Source organism: Pelodiscus sinensis, chromosome 15 (genome assembly GCF_049634645.1).
Source record: "Pelodiscus sinensis isolate JC-2024 chromosome 15, ASM4963464v1, whole genome shotgun sequence".
NCBI lineage: Eukaryota > Metazoa > Chordata > Testudines > Trionychidae > Pelodiscus > Pelodiscus sinensis.
In genome coordinates, this window is record NC_134725.1 from 18,396,858 (window position 1) to 18,423,472 (window position 26,615).

At 44.7% G+C, this 26,615-nt stretch overlaps 2 protein-coding genes across 17 annotated transcripts in view; one reads left to right on the plus strand and one right to left on the minus strand.

Annotated features, from left to right (window-relative positions):
• Positions 1-26,615, plus strand: part of TBX1 (T-box transcription factor 1) — a 60,588-nt gene that overhangs the window by 23,169 nt on the left and 10,804 nt on the right. For 7 of the 8 annotated variants that reach the window (XM_075898296.1, XM_075898298.1, XM_075898299.1 and 4 more), the window contains one exon: positions 133-2,444. The exons of the other annotated variant lie outside the window; for it this stretch is intronic. In XM_075898296.1, coding sequence (XP_075754411.1) covers positions 133-542 — 410 coding nt within the window. In that variant the 3' untranslated portion in view covers positions 543-2,444. Of the gene's footprint in view, positions 1-132; positions 2,445-26,615 lie in introns of those variants that run through there. 8 annotated transcript variants of the gene reach the window in all.
• GNB1L (G protein subunit beta 1 like) overlaps positions 16,841-26,615 on the minus strand; it is a 68,673-nt gene continuing 58,898 nt past the window's right edge. For all 9 annotated transcript variants that reach the window (XM_075898305.1, XM_075898304.1, XM_075898310.1 and 6 more), the window contains one exon: positions 16,841-17,566. In XM_075898305.1, coding sequence (XP_075754420.1) covers positions 17,300-17,566 — 267 coding nt within the window. In that variant the 3' untranslated portion in view covers positions 16,841-17,299. The remainder of the gene's footprint in view (positions 17,567-26,615) is intronic.

A 26,615-nucleotide genomic window follows, 5' to 3' on the forward strand; every position in this document is an offset into this window, starting at 1 on the left:
CGGGGAGGGGGCTCAGTGGGTCTCGGAGCGGGCGAGGTGTGAGTGTGTCAGTGGCTGGAGGAGCATCTCGGGGCGGGCGCCGGGGCCCATGGCCAGGCGGTAACCGGCTGCCCCGCCCGCTCGGTGTTGCAGACGCTGCGGAGAGCCGGCGGGAGTACGAGCGGGAAGCGGTCAGCGGGACCCCTCTCCACGCCGACCCCGCGCACCAGCAGCTCATGTCTCGAGTGCTGAGCCCGGCCCTGCCAGTCCCCGGCGCGGGGGGGCTCGTCCCGCTCAGCAGCACCCCCGGGAGCCGGCCCAGCCCCCCGCACCACGAACTGCGGCTGGAACCGCCCGCCTCGGAGCCGCTGCACCACCACCCCTACAAGTACCCGGCGGCGGCCTACGACCACTACCTGGGAGCGAAGAGCCGGCCCGCGCCCTACCCCCTGCCCAGCATCCGGGGCCACGGCTACCACCACCACCACCACATGGGCCCGCCGGCGGCCAACTTGTACTCCGCGGCGGGCGCGCCACCCAGCTACGACTACGGGCCGCGGTAACGCCCGCCTTGGCCGCTCCCTGCACGGCGTGCGCCCCTTCGCCCGGCTGCCCACAGGACTCCCGCGGCTCGCTGCCCCCTAGCGCCGCCCGGAGCGCTCTTCCCACCCGCCCTGTGGCTTGCTGGAGAGAACAGCCGGGTCCACGCCGCAGCTACGCCGGCAGGGGCCCCGGCCCTCTCGGCTTTGCTCCAGCAACTAAGCCCTAGGGGGCACTTCCCGCTCATGTGCAACCACGATCCCGCCCCATCGCACGAAGGGCTTCCACGCCCGGTCACTCTCCTCCCAAGGTCCCCGTTCCGGGCCGATGTCAGCGGGAAAATGACTCACCCGAGGCCCCTGTAAAGAAACCTTTCCTGGGGGGGGGATCATGTTCACAAGGTATCGTGTGCTTCTTAGCTGGCCCCTGCGCACCTGCAGCCTCTGGACCTGATTCTTCTCCTATTGAGATCAACCTAAGTGTTCTGACTTACTGAACGGGAGAAAAAAACAACAACCTGGGGCTCCCTCGGCTTTAGTCCTTCTTCCTCTCCCCACTGAGCGATTAGCCATGGAGGGAGGGCTTAAGGTAAGGGAAGGATTTTGTGTTGCCAGGTGACCTTCAGCTAAGTTCTTCCCGGTGCCCATCTCTTCATGATTGATGAAACTGTAGGGGGCAACTTTATAGGCAAGCAACTGTTTGGGGCCCTGTGCTTTAAAATTTAGCCCAAGGTCAAGAACAGTGCCACAGGTTTTTATTTTCCCTAACAAGTGACATTAAGGTCATTAAAATATATAGAAAAAAAGTTTGGTCCGTATTTTCATAGGGATCGTGATTGCGTATGATGAGAATACCACCAAAGCAACCCTATCTCGATACCTTGCCTGGTGATTTCTTGGTTCTTTAATATTCTCTACTGGCCCTTGCCTTTTAGAGGATTTCCCCCCTCCCCCCCAACATGCCTTTTAGGGGTTGGCCCTTAAAATTTGCAGTCTCACGGTGGCCATTTTGCAACTGGCCTCTTGTTGAATGCCCTTTCTTGCATAGGGGAAGTGCCTTTATGTAATTCCGTCAGGTTGCTTTTCTCGTGGTGATGGTCCACAACCCAAAATTGAGCTTCTGGCATATGTCTCCAGACTACAGTGTGTTCTTGCTTGGTGCTCACCAACTGTCAGGCCAGTTCTGTATTTCAGAGTCGGATTTAACAGTTAATTGCCCATGTGAGTTTATAAGCAGCAACCTCCTCCTGAAGCATTTGCAATGCTTCTTCTACCTTGCAAATTCCACAGTGTTCTTCTGGTATCTTTTTGAAAGGGGATTCCTTACCTTGTGAAAGTGACAAGTGTTAAGATCAATGCAAGGTCTATCCAGTCTTCAGCAAGTGGCTCAATTAAGAAGAGATATGGGCAGATGTGAATAGTTTCTGTAACTTTTACCATTACAAAAATCTGGATCGATTGTGAAGATTTGGCAAGAAACATGTTTTTATTTGACATTTGCAGTGAATTGTGAAATTTTGTGTCCCACTACAACATCATAACTGTTCTAAAAAAGGCTGATGTGAAATAGACTTGTGCATATTATTAGACAGCTGGAAACTGCTATGTGAGATACTGCCTGTTGCTTTGTCGCTGTTATTTCAAAGTTTTCACTATGATTTGTTACCTGGACATTGATTAGTGCCAAAGCTTTTGTTTAATGAAGTTGTTATATTTATTTTTTTCTTTCAGAGACTATACAAACGTTTTTGGTTTTGTTTTCTTAATAGTTGCAGTGTAAGAAAAAGACAAGACAACCAAAGAGTCATATCTGCAAACAGTGTAGATACTTGCAGATATTTATGGATACATGTAGATAAATCTTATTATAGTTAAATTGGAAAAAAAACCATTGGACGGTGACATTTATAAATGGTTTTCCTTCTTTTTGTGTGTGTGGGTGTGTTTGGTCAGTTTGTATTCTGAAATCAAAACATCTCTCTCATCTGAAGTAAGGTAACTTTGAAAAAGAAAGGCAGTATTAGGTCCTGTAAGTTGTTCTGTATAACCAAACTGAATTTTGTAAGGCTTCACATAGATATACCTCTGTGGAACAATTTGCAGGTTTAGACTTTAATTTGCAAGTAAAACTACACCAATAATTCTTTTGCATATATATTGTGCCTTTTTTCCCCAATACACGCATACTGAGACCAATGCTGTTGAACATACTCAGAAATTATCTGGAAAAGATCTGGAAAAAGTTTGCAGACAAGACAAAATTATTCATGGTAGTTAAGTCCAAAGTAGACAGCAAAGTTACAAAGGGATCCCATGAAACTAGATGAATGGGCAAGGAAATGGCAGATTACATTCAATGTTGATAAATGTAACATAATGCACATTGAAAAACATAATTCCAGTTCTACATATGAAATCGTGCAAGTCTAAATGAAACATTACTAGGCAGGAAAGAGATATTTTGGAATCCTTGGAGATGGGCCAGCAGCATTCAAAAAAGAAAACAGAATGTTAGGAACCATTAGGAAAGGGCTAGTTAATAAAACAGAAAATATTTTAATGCCTCTATATAAATCCATGATATACCCATACTTTGACTACTGTGTGTAGTTCTGGTCACTCTATCTCAAAATTATATTAAAATTGGAAAAAGTATTGAGAAGAGCAATACAAATGATTGGGGTTATGGAATGTTTTCCATATGAGGAGAGTTTAAAAAGACTGGGGTTATTTGGCTTGGAAAATAGACAACTAACTCTTGAATGGTGGGGGAGTGGGAAGAAAGCGAAAGGGTAAGTGTTGTTTAACCCTTCACATAATACAAAAGCTGGGGTCACCCCAGGAAAGTAACAGGCAATAGATTGTAGCACATATGAAGAAATACAACTTCACACAATTTATAGTCAATCTGTGAACAGTGCCATACCTAGGAAGGTGGGGGGCCTGGGACAACCTCCACTCTGCCCCAGGCTCGCCTCTGCCTCTTTCCACTTCTATTCTGCCCCCCTTCAATCCGATTGAACCCTTCATCCCAGCAATACAACCTGGGGGATTAATGGTGGGTCTGGCACCAGCAGCTAAGGTTGGACTGCCCCTGCATTCATCATGGCATCAGGAAGCGGAGCATGCTGGCCCCCGCCCACTGCATTCCCCTGAGCCTGGCTCCCAGCCACATCCCTTGGGGGAGTAGAGTGGGCTGGGGCTGGGGCTGGGGCTGGGGCTGAGGCTGGGGCTGGGTCACTCTGCTTTTCACCACTATCCACAGTGAAGCAGGGTGACCAGGCAGTAAGAGCGGAGCAAGCTGGGCCTGGATCTCTCGACTTCCCATGGCTCCCACCATTGCTGAAGAATTTGAGGGTGGTCCAGGACTGCTGCCCAGCTCCTTTCCCCACAGGGTACCACAAAGGTGAGGTCTGGGGCATCTGCCCCAAAGTATCCTATGGACAGGACAACTCTGTCTGTGGCCCTAAGTGCTAGCAGATGTTGTGAAAACCAAAATTATAACTGGGATAGGTTCACAGAGGAACATCTGTCAATGGCTATTAACTAAGATGGTCAGTCACACAACCCTATGCTTCAGCTGTCCCTACATTTCTGACTACTAGAAGCTGGGATTGAATAATTTGATACATTGCCCTCTACTGTTCACACCCTCTGAAGCATCTAACACTGGCCACTGTTAGAGGGCAAGATATTTGGCTAGATGGACTGGTGGTATGAAACACATGGCTTTTCTGATGTTCTTACTGTAGCAGAGAAATCCAGCCAGTTCTGGGGTAGTAACTAATAATAAACCTGTCCCTAATACATTTATAGAGTCATAGAATCATAGAATCATCAAACTGGAAGAGACCTCAGAAGGTCATCAAGTCCAGCCCCCTGCTCTAGGCAGGAGCAATCCCAACTAAATCAACCCAGCCAGGGTTTCACAGTATTAGTGATGTGGGGAGGAAGTGGAGATCGTATGTGCCCCTAGATGGGTCATGTGTTCCCCCTAGATTTTAATTGCTGAACCTGCCCTCACTCTTTCCTCATGGGCATGGGTTGCCTCTGTATTGGGGAGGGGAATGAGATGCAACTGAGTAAGGACACTGGAGTTGATCCTGTTTTTGCAACATGGGCTTGGTTTCTATAATGACCATGAAGAAGAACAACCTGTCTGGAATTCTATTTATTGCCTCTATAAAGAGAAAGCCATTGTCTAGGCTTGAACTTTTGACTCTGGAAAGTGTATTTGAGCCTGAAATTCAGGTCACTACATCACTATCCCCTCAGCTTTGCTAGAAAAGCGACCTTCTAAGGTAGTTCTGCATCTGAAAGAGTAGGTGAGACAGTGCAGAATTAGGACTAGAATTTGAACCGTTAAAGAGTGTTTCCATGATACTGTCTTGCCTGGATTTAGGCCCTGAGGCAACAAGGGCTTTAAGGACATGCTTTATTTTAAACATACGCGTAATCAATTTGACATCACTTCACATGTTTAAAAAGTAGGCAATGTTTAAATGCCTTGCTGAATTATGGCCTCATTAAAGCCCTTTGGTCATCATATAACATAGACAGTGGTCTCCAACCTTTTTAACCACAAGATGACTTTTTCAATTTAAGTACAATCTTCCTCAAACCCAAATAACCTTGCACCACTTCCTTCCTGTCCCTTCTTTGAGGTACTGCTCCTGCTCCACTCCTTCTCCGAGGCCTCACCCTGCTCACTCCATCTCCTGTCCTCCCCTATGCTCACTCATGAGACTGGGGTAGAGGGTTGAGGTGCAGGCTTTGGTCTTGGGCCAAGAAGTTTGGAGTGTGAGAGGGGCTCCAGGCTTAGCCCAGGGTGGGAGATTGTGGTCTAGGAGGTGATTCAGGGTGTAAGCTCTGGAAAGGAGTTTCGGTGTAGGGGGATTCACGTCGGGGGAAGGAGGTTGGGCGTGGGAGGATGTTCAGGGCTGGACGGGTTCAGGAAGCAAGTTCCGGCTGGGCACCATTTAACTGAGGCAGCTTCCATGTGGTGGAGCAGTGCAGTTAAAGCAGTCTTACTCCTGCCCTGGCCCTGCACCACACCTGAAAGCAAGTGGCATATACAGCAATGGCTCCATGGTGCTATGTGCTGCCCTTTATCTACAGGACTGAACCCACAGTGTCTACTGGCTACAATTCCCCGTTATTGATCAATGGGAGCTGCAGGAGTGGTATCTGCAGGCAAGGACAGCATATGGAGACCCCCCTGCTCTGCCTTTCTCAGGGACTGCAGGGGCATGCCAGCCACTTCCAGGAGCAGCAATTGCCACTGGGATAATTACTCCAGCCATGACAGGTTGGACATTTTAGAACTCACTACTCAAACAATTAACTTTAAGTGTACGAGAGAAATGAAAATTATGAAATGCACAGACCAGTCAAAAACCCAAAATAACCCACTTTGCAAGCAGTAACTTTGCAAGAAGTAACAGCAACCCCCCACGTACGTTTTGGGTCAGGCGATGAGAGTGAAGGACAATATGTGTGTGTGTGTGTGTGTGTGAGAATGACACAGGCACATTTAGTTTGTGACAGTGATGGAAATTTGCAATGCCAAGTTCCCGCCATCCCGTTCTCTTTGTGTGAAGATAAGGTACAGAAGTGGGGGGAGGAGGGATATTCTGACATCAGCATCCTCCCTTCTCCCTCCCACAGCTTGCACAGAGAGCAGGAAGCTGGGCAGGGGGAAGGGCAGCTCCAAGGCACTTCTGCCACCACAGCCCCTCTCTTCCCCAACCCTCCACATACTCTGCACCCCTCCTGCATCCCTCTGCACCCCTCCTGCATCCATATATGCACCCCTCTGCACCCTCAAACCCTCTGCACCCCTCCTGCATCCATATATGCAAGCGATCTCAGTGGTCAGAAACTTGCAGCCTCCTAGTTGCCCACTCAGCCACTTCTTTGAATTAAAGTTACTTTAAATCACCTGAGTAGTTGACCTGGCCAGTGCCCCAGGTCACAACTGCCTCCTTCACCCAAACCCCACTCTCTCGCCTGCACTCCAATCCTTTAACCCAAGCTCCCTTCTGCACCCAACCTCTATCCCACACCAGACACCACTTTCAAAAATCTTGGAGTGGTCCCTCCATTAGAAATTACTTCCTACCCCGATTTAAGATCAGGCTAGCCATGTAAGAGCTAACTATAAACTATGTGGTTTAAACAAAAGGTAGGTACACAGTGTTGTTTTCTCTAATAATTTTAACAGACACCGCTAATTTATGTCAAGGGTAACCACACTCATGCTAGTTTCAGAGAGTTAGCAGTGTTAGTCTCTTGCACCAAAAAAACAAAGGGGCCTCACTGTATGTGTCACTCATGCAGACAGTTGTATATTGCTGTCATGGGAGTCACTGGCAAAACCCTCACTGATTTCAACAGGAGCTGGAGGACGTTTCCTAAAGTGGCTGCCGAATGTTTCATCACACTATTTCAGCGCTGATGAGGAAAGAGGCCCCCTGCACGCAAGGCAGAGCCATTGCAAGCTGCCTGACAGGGCCTGGGCGGGATTGCCTACCAGGAGCCGTGCCAGTTTCAGAGGCACCCATAGGTTTCGGTGGCGCTTAGCTCAGCACCCCAGGTAACTTGTTTTCCTGTGCAGAAGGGGCATTCAGGGCCTCGCTTTAGGCCCCCCTGCTGAGACGTTTGGCCCACAGCATTCCGGGGGGATGGGCTGAGATCTGTTGCTGTTTTCCGGCCGCCAGCGAGCCCCGGGGCTGCCCTCAGCCTGCTGGCGGACGCGTCCTGCGACCGCTGACAGCGAAAGTTATTTGAGGCCCCAGCAGAGCTCAGGCGGCGGCGTGAGCAAGGAGCAACTGGCACAAGGGGCTGGGGGCGCTGCTGGACGGAGCTGGGCGGGGGCGCCCGGTTGGGCTCTCTTCGCCTCCCCCCATCAGATTAGAGCCCAGCCCCCCTCCAGGTGAGAGCCCCGCGCCCCCGCTGCAGCAGGGCGCCTCTGGCTGCTGGGCGAGGAAGAGGGGGTGAGCCAGACAGGGTGAAGGGTGAGGGGTGTGGCTGTGCGTGCTCGCGAGCCAGCTGGACACTCCCACAGACGAGCAGGTTGTGCGAGGCAGACAGACAGACTGACACCAGCCCAGGTGTGTGCGGCTGTGAGAGAGACAGGCAGACAGGCGTGTGTGTGAGTGACAGCGAGGGGAAGGTATGGGGGGAGCTGAGAGAGACGGACTGACCGGATGGGTGCGAGACAGACAGACACTCTGACTGACAGGTGTGAGGCTCTGAGGACCCGCCGGACAGGTGTGTGAGACGAGCAAGGGACTGGACTGGCGGGGGGGGGGGGGGGAGGGAAGGTGTGCGCGGCGGGGGGGTGTCTCAGAGCGCCCCTGTCACAGGAGTGTGTGCGACAGCGCCAGAGCCTCTGACTGACAGGTGTGAGAGCGCGCTAGGGCGGGCTGCGCAGACACAGCTGGCTCGGCGGCGGGGGATGGAGTCGAGGATCCAGGCTGTGCCAATGACCCACCCGTGGGGCTACTTTGTGTCCTCCTCCCCAGCAGACGCGGGGAGGCTGCCCCTCCCCCTCCTCCACGGAGAAGGCCACGCGGGGCCACACACCAGCCAGGGGACGCTGCCCCCGCTGCCGTGAGCGAAGCCCGGGGGGACTTCTAGCTGGGCAGCGGCCAGGCCATAGCTCAGGGGCCAGCAGCGCTGTGGCTTGGGACGACCCGACCCCCTGCCGGGACTCAGGACCGGCAGTGGGGTCTTGCCAGCGCCCGCAGGGGCAATGGACATGTCCCTCGCACGCTTCAGGAGGCTCAGTCGCACTCCACCCTGTGCGAGTCACAACGGCGTTGCGTCCCTTGCTGCACTGGCGCAGTGAAGAAGGGTCATTCGTTAAGCCGTGTAAGGCACGTTTCTAGCCTCAGCCACCCAAGAGTCTCTGTTGATTTAGCATTGTTGTTACCACCTGCTGAGCCTGAAAAGTCAACCTGTGTGTTCCTCCGCATTCTTGCTCCCTGTACTTCCTCCTGGTTCGGCTTTATAAGCAGATGAAATCAGAAATTGGTTTGTTTGAGAAGCAACTGTGTGGTTGCTGTGGATGGCATAACTTTTAGAGCTACAACTGGCTTTGTAGCTAGACCAGTTTTGAAATTTAGGTTATTTTCTACCTGGGCAAACTATTGTCTGCAAGCAAGATCTTTCTTTTACAATCCGATACCCCCATCCACCCAGTCTTCGTACTATTTGCCTCTAAAGTTAATCCCAGCCAGTGAACCATTCTAGCAAAGCTTTGGCTGAAGTGCAAACGCCGTCTGCAGAGCAAGTTGTGCATTGCATAACGCTTGAAGTTGCAGATGTACAAATTTGAAAGGGAAAAAACATGTTGTGGTACGATGAGACACAAAATGAGCTGCTGAGTTTCACAATGCCAAAGTAAGGAAATATCTTTATAATCCTGTAGGATTCCAGAATAACTGGCCAGACAGTAGTAATCAGCTGTGTTTGGACACTAATCCATATTATTTAAAAAAATCGAAAGGCTGACAATATACTTCCTTTCAGAACCCATCCCTTGATAAATTGCACTACACAGATAACTTTCTTCAATTTTTGATTACTCTAGTACAGTCCATCTGTAAATTAGATGCATAATTTACGAGAGCTGCTGAAATGGCCTGATAACAGCACAAAAGTTATTACCCTTTCAATAGCGATCATTAGGATGAATTTAGTTTGTGTTTAAATCTATCATTTGTCAATAAAGGCCATTGAGAATCTGGGGCTAGTGCATATTTAATTAAGCTCCTAACGTCTGTTCATTTCACTGGTTAGGAGTTTAACAACACTTTGTGTGCCAAAAACATATTTTCAAATAACAGAAGTAGTCTATTATTCATTTACTGTAGGTTTGTAAATTGGACATACAAATATGTGCTTTTCTTTTTCATGAAATTCAAATACCTTTGTATAGGTTACATATGTTTTGCATATACTGTATAAACAGGAGGCTTAGCCAAATATAATCTGTATAAAATATATGTTTTTTCCATAGGCAAAATCACATGTTTCTAGATTTTAAAAAGTGATCTTAATAATAAGAACAAAAGGCAGGACATTCATATTTAAGGACTGAAGAATTTCCATTAACATGAATTATATTTCTACCTATAAAGCATTTGTCAGTCTGAATGCCACATTATCATAGCACTTGAACTTATATAGCAACTGCCATCTGAAGATCTCAAAGTGATATTGAATTAAGCCTCACATCACCCATGTGAGGCTGAGGAAACACATCATGTGTCCCTACCTCATACTGGGGACAGCCACTCATTCATCTTACATAGATTGCAAACCTCAGTAACAGTAGCAGTCATGTTACACATGTTCTAATCTCACCGACTACATCTAGACTGGCATGATTTTCCGCAAATGCTTTTAACGGAAAAGTTTTCCGTTAAAAGCATTTTCGGAACAGAGTGTCTAGATTGGCACGGATGCTTTTCCGCAAAAGCACTTTTTGCGGAAAAGCGTCCGTGGCCAATCTAGATGTGCTTTTGCGCAAAAATGCCCCCGATCACCATTTTCGCGATCGGGGCTTTCTGCAGAAAACAAATCTCAGCTGTCTACACTGGCCCTTTTGCGCAAAAGGGACTTTTGCCCAAATGGGAGCAGCATAGTATTTCTGCAAAAAGCACTGATTTCTTACCGTAGGAAGCCAGTGCTTTTGCGGAAATTCAAGCGGCCAGTGTAGACAGCTGGCAAGTTTTTCCGGAAAAGCGGCTGATTTTCCGGAAAAACTGGCCAGTCTAGACACAGCCAGCCTATGTTTTGGGTTCAGAATGAGACAAAACAAGCCCTTTCCTCTGAAGGCCTCACTCCCTTTGAAGGGGAGGAGCAGCACTGAGAAAGTAGAGTGGGGAAGCTCTCTTTTTCCAGTACCACTTTGCACATTTCAGCAAACATGAAGGGAGTCTTTGAATTAATTCCCTTTGCTGCTTATGGTTAGCTACTTCAAACCAGATGGGCTCAAGTGCTAACCCTTTAAAGAGTCCCGCTCTCTGGCTAGTTTGGTGCCAACTTGCTGGCCATCAAGAACCCCAGGCAAAAAGTAAAAAAAAAGAATGGTTACAATAGGCATTAAGTTAAAAGCAGTCTAGGTGGGAGTTCACTTAAGATTTAATACCAACAATTAAAAGCTTTTTAATTACAATCAAGAGAGATGCCATGTCTACAATTTCTACAAAGATCAAAATTATTATATATAACTGACCATTAATCTTGCCTCTGACATGTATTCCTGGACATTTCTTCAGTAGATATTGTCACACAATTGGGGACTGTACGCATCAAGGCTACGTTTAGACTGGCATGATTTTCCGCAAAGGCTTTTAATGGAAAAGTTTTTCCGTTAAAAGCATTTGCGGAAAAGAGCATCTAGATTGGCACGGACGCTTTTCCCCAAAAGCATTTTTGCAGAAAACTGTCCATGCCAATCTAGACGCGGTTTTGCGCAAGAAAGCCCCGATCACCATTTTCACGATCAGGGCTTTTTTGCGCAAAACAATACCGCGTTGTCTACACTGGCCCTCTTGCGCAAAAGTATTTGCGCCTGAGGGATTTTGCCCGAACGGGAGCAGCATAGCATTTCCACAAGAACACTGACAATCTTACATGAAATTCTTGCGGAATTTCAAGCGGACAGTGTAGACAGTTGGCAAGTTTTTCCGCAAAACTTGCCAGTCTAGATGCAGCCCCAAGAGAAAAGCTCAGGGTAGGGTGGTAACTGCATGGCTACGTCTAGACTGGCATGATTTTCCAGAAATGCTTTTAACGGAAAAGTTTTCCATTAAAAGCATTTTTGGAAAAGAGCGTCTAGATTGGCACGGACACTTTTCTGCAAAAGCACTTTTTGCGGAAAAGAGTCTGTGGCCAATCTAGACGCGCTTTTGCGCAAAAAAGCCCCGTTCACCATTTTCACAATTGGAGCTTTTTTGCGGAAAACAAATCTCAGCTGTCTAAACTGGCCCTTTTGCGCAAAAGTTTTGCGCAAAAGGGACTTTTGCCTGAATGGGAGCAGCATAGAATTTCCGCAAAAAGCACTGATTTCTTACAGTAGGAAGTCAGTGCTTTTGCGGAAATTCAAGCGGCCAGTGTAGACAGCTGGCAAGTTTTTCCGGAAAAGCGGCTGATTTTCCGGAAAAACTGGCCAGTCTAGACACAGCCGAGAAGTTTATTTCCTGATTTTTGTTGGCTGTGCATTTTGGCATAAATTGCATGTGCCCTGATTGGAATCTCACATGTCCACAGGTTACTACTTCTCCTGATGGCATAAATGTTCCATTTGGGAGGGATAGGGTCATGGCTGTGTGTTCCATAGTCTCTAGCTTTCAGTAAGTATTGTTAAATTAGACCTTCTAAACAAAACATTCTTAATCATAATGTGAAAACATAATTTGCCTTTCTTATCTATTACATATTAGAGATTGTAACATGGTAAAAACTGCCTAGCTAATGTGTACAACTCTAGTCTACTGCTCAAGTGTGTATCATACACTGCCAAAACTGCTCAAGTGTGTATCATAAGCTCTATATTCCTAGGAGGTAATGGAGATTCTCCTGTAGTGAAAGTGGCTGAACCTGTGCTTTCTAGAGCAGGAGGTATGAATTCTATCACCAACATTATTGTAATATTTGGATTTGTCACTGTTCGCAGTACAGTGTCATCCACCCAGTCCTTCCAGCAGGTACAGTTTTGCCAAAACAATTTGTCAGATATTTGTGCATGGTTTCTAAAAGACTATTTTCTGATTGCAATTTGCACATTTCCAATGTGTTGCAAACATTATAAAGAAGACAGCAAATGAGTTGGTTTACTGATATAAAAAGACAGCTAAATTGCAGGCCAAATCTCTAGCTAATTGCTTTCCCCATGCTCCTTCTGAGGCTTGTGATCAGAATCTGGTACCTCTTGATACTATAGAATTAGTTTGCTTTGGGAATATTTAAGGTTTCCCAGGATCTTTATATCACCTAAGGGACACATTTTTAGCCATAGTGCTGAACTATGCATCAGATTCCTTAGGGGCAAAGTCTGAATAAAGCAACACACATCATAATGCTGGTAAAACATGTACAGATATATTTCACACCATTAATCACATGGGCAAAACATTCACAATTCAGGGATTATGTTGCTACAATCCCAGCTATGTGGTTTAATAATACATTAAAGTGCCAAAGGCTGCATGATGGATGGGATTGAGAGGGAATAAACCACTAAGAGCTAAAAGTTAGAATGAACCTCCTCAGGCATGTGCATTAAATATAGAGGGGTCATTGCTCTGGTAGAAACTGCTCATTTTAAGATTTTCCTTTCACGAGGTTGAGTAAATGCAGCTGAATCTAAGAAGCACACACACCAACAAAAGGAGGAAACAGCTGCCTCAACCCAAATAATCCTGGTATCCGATAACATTTTTATGGACCAAATGAAAACAAGCACCATAGTGGTGATGCAGCTGATAACCCTAAAAGACAGGCTGCTTGAGCTGTTCTGGGATGGGTTGTTCTCATTCTCTCCTGTTGAATGTGTTCCACTTTATATGAAATGTGTAAACATCTATCAGCCCAGAAAGTGATATCAAAAATGATTTTAGAGCCAGGTGGCAAAAGCAATCTGGGGGAGTCATATCCTTGCTCTGGTGAATATTTAATACCTCCCCTCCCCCACAGTCTTCTATGTGGGTGCAGTGGTTTTGAACACACTACCTAAACTGGGTCCCACAGATGAGACAGGTGAGGAACCATCTGGTCCAAGAATCTCACTGAGCCTTAGGTATGAGCTTGGTGCCCAGCTGTTCAGCAGTGTTTGGATTTAGGCAGCTGTGAATATGCCCTCTGGCAGAAACGGGTGTCCACTCATTTGATGTAGCTAAGCAATGGTTTTCTGCATGTCAATGGTGCCTAAATGTTGACTTTTAACATTCAACTGCTTCTTCAAGGGTTTTAGCTACACAATGTCTGTACTGATGTTTCTATAATGTTTTTAGTACCTATAATGCTACAAAAGAGCGCTGGAGTTATCCTGTTCTAGATGACAGGACAACATTGTCACTAGCGTAACTGCAGTGGTTTTAGTGAAGGTACACAAGCACTGAGTTTGGCCTAACAGTAGTAAATAACGGAGGAAGGGAGCTGCATGTGGAAGTAAGTCCTTCTGTGTGGCTATATACAACTATGTAATTGCTCTCAATGGCCAAACTGATGCTGCCATGTAGCAAAGGAAATATACATGCTCAGCTAGAATAGTGCCTCCAGGACTGGGATGCTGACAAGAATTTCAAAACACTGCATGGATAACAGAAGGTCCCTACATTTTGTACCAGCTCATCTCTATAATTCATGGGATAGCACACTGTAAAGTCATGCTTAAAAGCTTTGCACATATCAGTGCTTGTCTGAAACTCATACTGTTGTCTTTAAATATCATATCCTATTAATCCAGGCAGTAAACAGCCACATTTTCATATCACAGTGACAATGGTAGATAAAGATATGCAATGGTCTTTGGCTCAGTAATTCTTGCAGTTCCCTTAGGTAATTAGCTTTTTGCTGTGTTAGTCTCTTCATCTCTTTATTTCTACTGGTGGTCTCTCAGGGCTGCCATTTTCAAGGGGCCGCCGACAGCCGGTCCGCAACTGCATTTTTGTCCTGTATTTTTTTAAACCATCTGGCAACCCTATGGGCGAGCCAGTGGTCCGGCCTACCAATTGATTAAGACCAGCCCTGCACTGAACAAAAGAAAAGGTTTTCAAATCTCTAGTTTTGTCTGCTAGCATTGCACAAAATATTGTAAGAAGCATTTTAAACATACTAGAAATCATAACACTATTGACTTTAAATCTATTCTTTTTTAAAAAAGTTGCAATTCTCCTAGTAGAGCTCCACAGTGTGTAGTTCATGCCAGAGCTGATTTGATCACTAATTCCAGTTTCAGAGTGCAGGAGGGAAGCTTTTACAATTTGCTTTTTTCACAGGCCTTTACACTTACTTCTTTTGAGCTCTTTGCTATAAATATGGCTATTGGTCTTCTTCTTCTCTGGCTCATCTCCACCTAGAAGTAGAAAACCCTGCACATCATTCAGATCAGAGGAAGAGCTTGGAACTAACAGATTCATTTACAAGGAACATCTCAGGGTCAGAGTTCAGCATTAATTCCACTGGTGATAAATATTCCATGTAATTGCTGTACAAATGCTAGTGTTTGGGATTTATTTCAATTAGCTTATGAATGTTGGTTGCTTCCCGCTGACTCCCTCAGAATGACAGATATCTCCCACTTCTTGGGAGAAAGCCTTTTTGCAATAATTTAGCTGTCAACACCTTCACTCTTCACTCCTTTAGGCCAAGTACAGGCTAGTCATGTTTCTCTCTGACAGGTGAGAGTCAGATGCTAACTCCATCACTTTGTGGTGGTTCTTTATTCAAAACCTTCATGATAGCAAGTGAGTCAGCTGAAATCTTCAGTGGGATAAATATGAGCATATGACAGTTGAAAAAGCTATTTTAATTCTTCTGGGAATATTTTACCCTATCGTTCCTTAGATATTGTCAGGTAGCTACATTTTATAGGTCGCATATCGATAGAGATGCACCCATACCAATACTTGTGATTGGAACACTTCTTTCCTTTGGGACAGTTCAGGTCTGAGACTGAAATTCATGTAAAAAAATTCATACATTTCAGGAAAGTTGTGATCCAGATCAAAACTGTGCAGTTTAAGCCCACCTCTAAGTCAGATAATGTATCTAAGCAAATCTCTAGAAGTAGTAACTTAGATTGAAACTGCAAATGCATTTAACCTCCCACAATTTAATAGGATGAGAAAAGTAAAATATGATTGAAAATGTATAGTGCTGATTAACACTTTCACCAATGAAATACTTGCAACTATGTACAGTTGGAAGGAGCAAAAGATTCAAAATACAAGTCCTGTTCCTGCAAACCAATCTACACATACAGTCCTCTCTCCATGCCCCGATATGTGTATATGTTGGTAGGACTGAAGATGTGTGTTCATCTACTTATTTTTAATTTGTTCTTGTGCAGGATTTTTTTTTTCATTTCCTAGACACACAAACATACTGTAAACATCTACCTCAACAAAGAGTGATAATGTGATCACGAGAGAATGTATACAAATATTTGCAAAGAGCTTCATTAGTAAATATCAGGCTATTATAGAGGGCATATATAGGGAGAAATAACCAAAGAAACGCAGCAACACATTTCAGTGTATGAAACTGCATTAAGTTATTAGCAGAAGCCTTGTTGCAATAGGTTTTATGTTTTGTAATGGAAAGAATACTGGGGCTTGGCACTTAACAAAAATCTCTTTTACAGCATTAGAAAGCACTTGCTCAACAAGATCATTCTTGTATGTACGGTACAGGTGCATTGCAGGCCCAGTTTTATGTTTAGCATGTGCATCTGCATTTCACAAGTTTGGCTTTGCAATGTAGTTCTGAAGTCTTTCAGTGCTTGTCCAATTCATTTCTGACTAGTTTCCCTTTGATGTCCAGCCCCATAAATGGGCAGGGACAAGCATTTCCAATAAAGCATCCGCAGAACAGTACTGGACATTTGAAAGTCCCCCTTTGCAGAATACATATTCACCTATATTTTCTAAATTACTTTTTAAAGTCACACTGTTAATTACTTTTATGCTGTATATATAAGTGCATCTTACTGGCAAAACTAAATTCAGTGGTGAGATCTCCTGGGCTATGAACAGACTGTGACTGCTCAAATATATTTGAAAAGGAGAATACTAGCAACTGTGCCTTGATTGAAATAAAAACAATCTACTTTTAACATGGATTTCAGCTTCCATGACCATGGAGATGACAAACTAAAGGGTACATTTTCAGGGTAGTGCAGAAGGATTTATCTATGCTATTCCCATTAATGTTAATGGGAGATGTGTAGCCAAATCCTTGGCTCACCATGCTGAAAATTTACCTCCCCCCCAAATCTCCAAGGAGAAGGGCGCTAATTGGATTGCTCAGTTTAAATCCTTCTGCTAGTCAGTCTATGGAAAGGATTTAACACTGGTCTGAAAAAGGCTTTACATAGCTTTACAATGCTGTGCATGGAAAGATTCCTTTTTCTTTCTATGATTAATTGCAAGGCTTGAGGTGACAGGGGACATAATGAAATTCATAAATGCCAAAGGCCATCCCTAGTCACATTCTTGGCTGTTGGCTTAAGCTAGAAACTGACAGAAGTGTGAACAAATCAAGATTGGCTTTTCAGTTATGGGGAAGAAAAAGTAACTGACATGAGAAACTTGTGGATAGTTTAATGGAGTTCAAGTGTACATAAAACTGATTCTTTTCACTTAAGCACATTTAGGATCTCAATATGATTTAGAAATCAGTGTTCTCTAAACCACATATGCCTGAGTGACAGCACCCATCTCCATTTTATAGATGAAACTGGTGCAAACAATTACAACAATTTGCCAAAAGAAGCATGCAGCAGAGCATGTAGCAGAATCCAACTTGGGTAGGCCTTTGCCTTAACTACGCGATCATTCATTCTTTCCTTCTTAGCCTTAGCTTTTCCCTTACACTGGAAAACATTTTCTATGGAGAAGAGGTCCTTCTGGGGAACTTGCAACTCAAACTGCAGATGGACTAATACTTCCTCATCCCCAGATTTTAATATAAAACAATTCCTGGTTTATAAATAAACAAATTCCTGGTTTATCAGTCTTGCTTTCTGTTCTCCAGTCCAGAGTTCCTCATGTTTGATTATAGATTGACCAGATACTAATGCGATGGTCTTTGGAGCCAGCTGCCAGCAGCCTTTCACTTGGCCTACTGTGATCTGAGAAGGACACACAGTGGACAGTTGCTGTGTGGTAGTCCAGCATTGCCAAGGGCTTCAGTTTCTTCCAGCCAAAGATCCTGATACGATGATCCCACCCTGCTGTTGCCAGGATCTTCTTGTCTTGGCGGATGGTAACATCAGCAATCCCAGCATTGACAAGTTTATGCATTTTCTGAATCTGAGTGATAAAGTTAAAAGTTATTTAAAGTGAGCACAAAATGGCTATATCTTTGTCATATTATAATTCACAACAGACACTCAGACATCAGTCTGTTAGTGCAGTGGTTCCCAACCTTTTTTATACCAGGGGCCAGCAAACCCATTCACAAACTTTTGGCAGACCAGTAACATTTATTTGCATATCTGCATATTCATTATGCAAAGGATGAATATGCAAATAAAATGTTAGGAGTCCACCAAAAGCCCAGTTCCCAGAGTCCACAGTGCCAGCCCTAACCCCTAGCATTCCCCACCCCCTATTATCCCCAGCACTAGCCACTGACCCCAGAGTTCCCTGTATCCAAACCCCTGTGCCAGCCTCCTGCCCTCAGAGCCCCCCCCAGTGCCAGCCCCCATCCCAAATGCCTCAATGCCAGTCCCACCACCAGACCACCCCCCCGTACCAGCCCTTTCCAGAGCCCTACTGCACTCAATCTCCCCAGAGCCTCCCCCAATATAAGCCCCGTCCTCTGAACCACCCACCAGTGCCATCCCTGCCTCCATAGTCCCCCCACTACTAGCTTAGCCTCCAGAGCTTCCCAGCACTAGCCCATCCCCCATCCCTAAAGCCCCCAGTGCCTGCACAGCTCCTCTCACATAACCCTGTGCTGCTGCGTGTGTCGTGGCAGCTCTGAGGGTGGGGACTGAGATAAACCTCAGTGTGTCCTACCCCACTTTTCAGCCAACCAGCATCAGGCAGGGGCAGTGTCTCCTCCTGGCCATGGAAAAGTGCTACCCTGCATAGCGGGCTCTGCTTGGCCCTACTGTTGTGCAGGAAAGTGCAATTTCACAGCTGGAAGGAGACCCTGCTCCTACCCGGCGTTGGTTGCTTGAGAGGCTGGGCATGATACGTCTCTCCCAACAGTTGTGACAAAAGCAGTGTACTCCAGCCCTACCCCCCCAGAGCTGCTGTGGCCCAGCAGCCAGAGGTCCACAGCCTGGCGGTTGGGAACCTCTGTGTTAGTGGGCTTCCCAGCATTCAAACCACATATGGAGGTGGTGTAATATAGGATAACAGCAGGGCCGGAGCGAGCCATTCCGGCGCCCCAGGCAGACAGTTTAATTGTGCCCTGGGTTGGGGGAGGGCGCATGCGTGGCCCTGCCCCCGCACCAGCATGTGGAGGAGGGCGCATGCGCGGCCCTGCCTCCACTCGGCATGTGGGAGAGGGCGCATGGAGCTGGCAGCAGCAGGACGCACATGTCCTGCACAGCCTTGCTACCGCCACTGGCGCGCAGCCCGGGGCTACCCGGGGCAGGCCAAGCCTGGCCATGCAGGGCCCTGCGGCAGCAGGGGGAAGGGCACTGCTGGCTGGCGCTGCAGGAGTTAACGCGGCCTCTGCCCTGGGAGACCACTGCAGGGTGGCTACTGTGAGCTGCTGCAGCCCACGATCCAGGAGCCGGGTGCACAGCGCCTGATGGCAGCTCTAAGGGGCGCTATGCACCCCTTACAGCTGCCATCAGACGCCCCACATAGGTTGGTGCCCTAGGCAGCTGCCCTGCTAGCCCATGCTTTAATCCGGCCCTGGATAATAGTAGAAAAGGATAAAAAACCACAAGAGTCAACCTTCAGCATGATCTCTTTAAAAAAAGAAAGTAACTGTTGTACATTTTTGCAATTTAAAATTGTTTATACTCTTCCATCACTGCAAAATTGGTTTAAGTGACAACAGGTATGCCTTCTCACTGTAGTCATGCTCAGAGGTGGTTCTGAGCTGCAAAGTTCAAAACCACACCTTTTTTCCACACTTCAGGGGTATTCCTATGAAGGGCTTTTCACCTAGTATTACACTACCTGCCACTCGTTCTGACTGATATAAATAGGTTGTAATGCCACTCTACACAGAGCTCTGAGAAAGGAATGCTTCCAAGAATTAGGTCACAATGTCAGTAAATTTATATTGTTACCACATGGACCCAAGAGATTACTGATGAGGATTATGAACTAGTTACTGATTTCAAACTTGGAAGCATTTTATTGCTTTGATCTGACACTCACCTATGAGGAGGTGCACAACTTGGCAGTAGCAATTGATAGTGCTTGGTGTCCCTCATAAGATACTTTGCAACATTGAAGGACCTACCCCAAAGTGTTACTAATAATTGTATTATTACTTATTTCAGATACTATAACTACTAGGCAGCATCAATAGAGGAGAAAACTAGTACATTTCAGCACATACATTGTAAAGAGGAAAAGACTTTAGAGCCATCCTCTGAACACAGTGTGCTACAATTTTTATACATATAATATGCAAACACACGTATACACACACGCTGTGCCCATTTATACTAAGGGATAACATATAAATTCCTCCATAAACTGAAGTTAGAACACATTCTTTGGAACATATCTCTCTTGTAAAAAACAAAACAAAACAAAAATAGAATTCAACATAATTCAAATGATAGTTTACATACATCTTTGGGTGGCAGCTGTTTTTCTAAAGGGAAAGTTCTCTTTAATGTCTATACTTTTTCTCAGAAAAAAACATTCCATGATACATAATTGGTACATTATATCCAGAATAAGGTCAATTAAAAGTATATTAATTCCCTTAAAAGTCTCCTAATGTACTTCAAATCTAGATCAATCCCTTATTTAAATTATGAAAATATATACACAATCAAGCTGATGGACACCCCAACAGCTGGTTAGCAGTTTGGAAAAAAATTTCATCACTAATTAACACGGCTTTGCCGGCAAAAGTCATAGTACAGATGCAGTTATGTTGGCCTTTTGCAGCCATAGCTTTTTAGTTCAGATAACTGATATAATTCAGCAGTTCTCAAAGTGTGGTCTGTAGACCACTAGTGGTCCACAGCCAACTTGTATGTGGGCCAGGGCTCAAAGTTCAGCCCCCTCCCCCCTGCAGCTCAGAGCTCACGCTGCACTCCAGCCCTGCAGCTTCTCCCACCATCCCCTGCAAGGTTGGAGTGTCAGGTTCCTGCTGTGGAGTGGGGATCCCTGAGCCTTGTGGGCTGGATCTGGTTCACAGAGGAGCAAGTGGCTCAGCACACTTCTGTTCCCCCTCCCCCTGAGCTGGGGGAACAGTAGCGCAGGGAGGCACTGCCTGTAGGCTTTCCCCACTGCTCCCATTGGCCGAGAGATAAAAAGGCATCTTTTAAAAAGCGGAAGTCCAATCCTAGTGAGGTAAATGGAAAGGAACATATACACGGCCAAATTAAGAATAAATATGTAATAAGAAAAGCCAAAAAAGATTCTGAGGAACAGCTAGCCCAAAATTCAAAAAGTAATAGCAAAATGTTTTTTAAGTATACTGGCAGTCCCCGGGTTACGTACAAGATAGGGACTGTAGGTTTGTTGTTAAGTTGAATTTGTATGTAAGTCGGAACTGGTACATATTGTAGGGGAAACTCTAGCCAAACATTTCTCCAGAGCTCAGTTTTATTCTCCAACACCTCACTTCCCTCAGTCCTTTATTCTCAAGCTGAGGTGTCTGCTGAGAAAAGCCGTTCCACGTCTCCCTGGTCTGCTGGGAGGGGCGCTAGCTTTGCGTCTCCCTGGTCTGCTGGGGGGAAGCAGCTAGTGCGGGGTTGCCTCACCCCGTTTGTAAGTAGGGATCTGATGTAAGTCGGATCCATGTAACCCGGGGACTGCTTGTATTAGAAGCAGGAAGCCTGCTAAAAAACCAGTGAGGCCCCTACATGATCAAGATACAACAGGAACAATCAAGGACGATAAAGCCATTACAGAGAGACTAAATGATTTCTTTGCTTCGTTCTTCACAGCTGAGGATGTTAGGGAGATTCCCAAACCTGCATCATCCTTTGTGGGTGATGAATCTGAGGAATTGTCCCGGATTGATATGTCATTAGAGGAGGTTTTGGAACAAACAGAAAAACTTAACAGTAACAAATGACCGGGACCGGATGGCATTCACTCAAGGGCTCAATGTAAAATTACAGAACTATTAACTGTGGTTTGTAAACTATCCTTTAAATCAGCTTCTGTATTCAAGGACTGGAAGACAGCTAACAGAACGCCAATATGTAAAAAGGGTTCTAGAGGTGATCTTGGCAATTACAGACCGATAAATCTAACATCAATACCAAGCAATTTAGTTGAAACAATAGTCAAGAATAAAATTGTCAGACATGCAGAAGAACATAATTTGTTGGGCAAAAGTCAACATGGTTTCTGTAAAGGGATATCATGTCTTACTAATCTATTAGAGTTCTTTGAAGGGGTTAACAAACATGTGGACAAGGGGGATCCAGTAGATAGAGTATACTTAGATTTCCAGGAAGCTTTTGACAAGGTGCCTCACCAAAGGCTCTTGTGTAAATTAGGTTGTCATGGTATAAGAGGAAAGATCCTTTCACGGATTGAAAACTGATTAAAAGACAGGAAACAAAGGGTAGGAATAAATGGTAAATTTTCAGAATGGAGAGGGGTAACTAGTGGTATTCCCCAAGGGTCAGTCTTAGGACCAGTCCTATTCGATTTATTCATAAACAATCTAGAGAAAGGGGTAAACAGTTAGGTGGCAAAGTTTGCTGACAATACTAAACTGTTCAAGATAGTCAAGACCAGAGCAGACTGTGAAGAACTTCAAAAAGATCTCACCAAACTGAGTGATTGGGCAACAAAATGGCAAATGAAATTTAATGTGGATAAGTGTAAAGTAATGCACATTGGAAAAAATAACCCCAACTATACATACAATACGATGGGGCTAACTTAGCTACAACTAATCAGGAAAGAGATCTTGGAGTCATCATGGATAGTTCCCTGAAAACGTCCACGGAGTGTGCAGCGGCAGTCAAAAAAGGAAATAGGATGCTAGGAATTATTAAAAAGGGGATAGAAAATAAGACGAAGAATATCTTACTGTCCCTATATAAAACTATAGTAAACTCACATCTTGAATATTGCATACAGATGTGGTCTCCTCACCTCAAAAAAGATATTTTGGTATTAGAAAAGGTTCAGAAAAGAGCAACTAAAATGATTCAGAAAAGGTTCAGAAAAGAGTAACTAAAATGATTAGGGGATGAGGAGAGGCTAAAGAGACGGGGACTTTTCAGTTTAGAAAAGGAGAGACTGAGGGGGGATATGATAGAGGTATATAAAATCATGAGTGTGTGGAGAGGGTGAATAAAGAAAAGTTATATATTTGTTCCCATAATATAAGAACTAGAGGACACCAAATGTCTTTGACATGCCACCCCCTTTTTACCGAGGAGATTTAAAACCCTCAATGTATATGAAACAAGCCCCGCCCTTGTTCTGGGCCCAAGTTCTAGCCAAGAAGGCGCAGCAATATTGAGTTTTTAAAACCTAAATATAAAAAAAAATTCAGATTTACACTGGGGTTGGTGAAACCTTCCTTTTCATTATATATCATAATAAAATAGAGTTTATGAGCAGTAAAGAGGTTTGGTAATTTTTGAATGGCTCAGCTCTGCTTCGCTGTTTAATCACCCCAAAAGCTGTTTATTGCCTTCTGTATTTCTCTGCCACAAAGATTATCCCTTAATTATATTCTCTTATTCAATTCAGAAGCCTCATATCCAATTCAGCCATTCACTAATATTAATGACTTCAGTAATTTACTGGTACCAGATGATATGCCAGCTTCCCTCATGGGATAAGCCATGTAGTTAGCTACATCATCTTTTCACTGACATACTGGAATACTGCCACATAAAACAGCACTGCAGTGCCATTGCTGCATCATTATGTCTCTGAAGGCAGATAGCTATGCGCCAAGTTTAGTTATTAGAACTTTTTAGAGTAAAAATAGTGTGCCACTGAGTGGCTTTCTAAACACTACTATTACCTCAGGTACCTGGAATGTCAGGAAAAATCCCCATCTGGTTTGTATTATTAATTCAACAGTGGAAAAAAACACAATCTGTGTCATTGGCTATTTCTAGCAGTGGAGACACATTTTATTTATTTTATTAGTGGATTCACACTATGCATGCAGTGAAAAATGTTATTTATGGCTTAATATTTTGCACTTAAATAGCACTTCATCCAAGGAAAAGTACTGTCAGTGAAATCTGCAGTAACCAACTGTGCATCTACTGGGAATACAAGTTTGGAAATACAAACCATTAAAAACCCAAACCTGAAATACCCTCAGGTGAACAACTTCAGAGTTTATTCACCCTTAAATCACACCTGTCATCTCCTATTAAGGTTAATTCATAACATATAACTGAGAGGACATTGTAAGGGAAACATCCCTTTCTTTCTGTCTTGATTTATCACAGACTAATGTCAATACAGAAAATCCAGTGAAAAAAAGCTGTATTGAATAAAAACAAATTACTTCTCCTAGGATGAAATTCACTGCTCCCTCTACAATGCATACTCACAAAACTATAGGTAACCCAGGAGTTTGAACAGCAACTGGTTCTCTTCTGGGAGGCAGTATAAATATAGATCCGGTAATCCCTCCAACAAACAATCACTGCAGACTGCATACAGGTCTGCTGCACAAAGGAGTTGTAAGGGCTAAGACTTTAACAGGGTTCAAAAAAGAACTAGATAAATTCACGGAGGAGAGGTCCATTGATGACTATTAGCCAGGATGGGCATGGCTGGTGTCCCTAGCCTCTGCTAGAAGCTGGGAATGAGCAATAAGGATGGATCACTTGATGATTACCTGTAAGGTTATTTCCTCTGGGGCATCTAGCACTGAATACTATCAGAATACAGAATACTAAGATAGATGGACCTTTTTTCTGACACCATAGGGCAATTCTTATGTTATGTTAAAGGCCTCTCTATACAGGGAAGATAATGGAGCAAGCAATTAAGGAATTCATCTGCAAACAACTGGAAGATAATAAGGTAACAGCCAGCATGGATTTCTAAAGAACAAATCATGTCAAACCAATCTGATAGCTTTCTATGACAGAATAACAGTTTTATAGATCAGGGAGAAGCGGTGGACATGGTATACCTACACTTTGTTAAAGCATTTGATACAGTCTTACATGAGCTTCTTATCAATATAGTAGGGAAATACAACCTAGATAGAGCTACTATAAGGTAGGTATATAACTGGCTGATAACCACTACTGGAGAGTAGTGATTAATGGTTCACAATCATGATGGAAGGGTATAACAAGTGGGGTTCTGCACGGGTCTGGGGACCAGTTCTGTTCAATATCTTCATCAACAATTTAGATGATGGCATAGAGAGTACAATTATTAAGTTTGCCGATGATACCAAGCAGGGAGGGATTGCAACTGCTTTGGAGGATAGGATCATAATTCAAAATCTGGACAAACTGGAGAAATGGTCTGAGGTAAAGAAGATGAAGTTTAATAAGGACAAATGCAAAGTACTACACTGAGGAGGGAACAATCAGTTTCACACATACAGAATGCGAAGTGACAGTCTAGAAAGAGTACTGCAGAAAGAGATCTAGGGGTCATAGTGGACCACAAGCTAAATATGAGTTAACTGTGTGACACTGTTGCAAAAAAAAGCAAACATGATTCTGGGATGCATTAACAGGAGTTTTGTGAGCAAGACATGAGAAGTCATTCTTCCACGCTACTCTGCACTGATTAGGCCTCAATTGGAGTATTGTGTCCCGTTCTGGATACCACATTTCAAGAAAGATGTGGAAAAATTAGAGAAGGTCCAGAGAAGAGCTACAAAAATGATTAAATGCCTAGAAAACATGAGCTATGAGGGAAGACTGAAAGAACTGGGCTTGCTTAGTTTAGAAAACAGAAGACTGAGAGGGGACATGATAGCGGTTCTCAAGTATCTAAAAGGATGTTACAAGGGAGAAAAATTGTTCTCCTTGGCTTCTGATGATAGGACAAGAAGCAATGAGATTAAATTGCAGAAAGAGAGGTTTAGGTTGGATATTAGGAAAAGCTTCCTGTCAGGGTGGTAAAACACTGAAATAAATTGCCTAGGAATATTGTAGAATCTCCATCACTGGAGATATTTAAGAGCAGTTTGGATAAACATCTATTAGGGATGATTTAGATGGTTTGATCTGCCAAGACTGGTCTTAATGATCTTTCAATATCCCTTCCAGTTCTAGTGGTCTGTGCTTCTAGAAGAGATGTGTGAAGGGGGATTTGATAGCAGTCTTTAACTTCCTGAAGAGGAGTTCCAAAGAGGATAGAGAGAGGTTTTTCTCTGTAGTGGCACATGGCCGAACAAGGAGCAATAGTCTCAAGTTGCAGTGGGTGAGGGGGAGGGGAAGGAGAGAAGGGGGGAGGGAGGTCTAGGTTGGATTTTAGGAAAATCTATTTCACTAGGAGGGTGGTGACGCACTGGAATGGGTTACCTAGGGAGGTGGTAGAATCTCTACCCCCTAAAGGTTTTTAAGTCTCAGCTTGACAAATCATCCTTGATAAATAATCCTGGCTGGGATGATTTAATTGAGGTTGGTCCTGCTTTGGGCAGGGGGCTGGACTCAATGATCTCTGGAGTCTTCTTCCAGCCCTAGGATTCTATGGTTCTATACCCTTCCATTCGTATGTTGTGAAGAGATACTCAGGCAAGGTAGCACTTTACACTTTCATACACTTTATCCACAATCGTCATTTGGCTACTTCTGTATTAGATTCTAGAATTTCCACACCTACTCAACACTGTGGCACTGACCGAACTTTCACTTATGATCAGGCCCGGCCTTTGGGCAAGGCAAGCAAGACAATTGCCTTGGCTCCTGAGCATTCAGGACCTTGCACTTCCTAGATCCTGGCTCTGCCAACCCGGCCACTCACTCGCTGCTCTGACTGGAAGCCACGTGGCTGTGTGGTTCAGCCATGCTGTCATGGGCCCCACAAACTCTTTGGTCCAGAGTAACCCATGCTCAGTGCTATTTACCATCATTAGGCTCAACTGGTTTCTTAGTCTATCTTAGTATATATTTTAGAAATGTGCATCTGTCTGTGTGTCATCAGTGAGTCCACTTGTTCATGATTGCCTCCTTAATGGTAAGAGCTAGAACCATCACATTCAGTATGTCACTTCCTCTTATAGCTTAAAGTAAGGTCA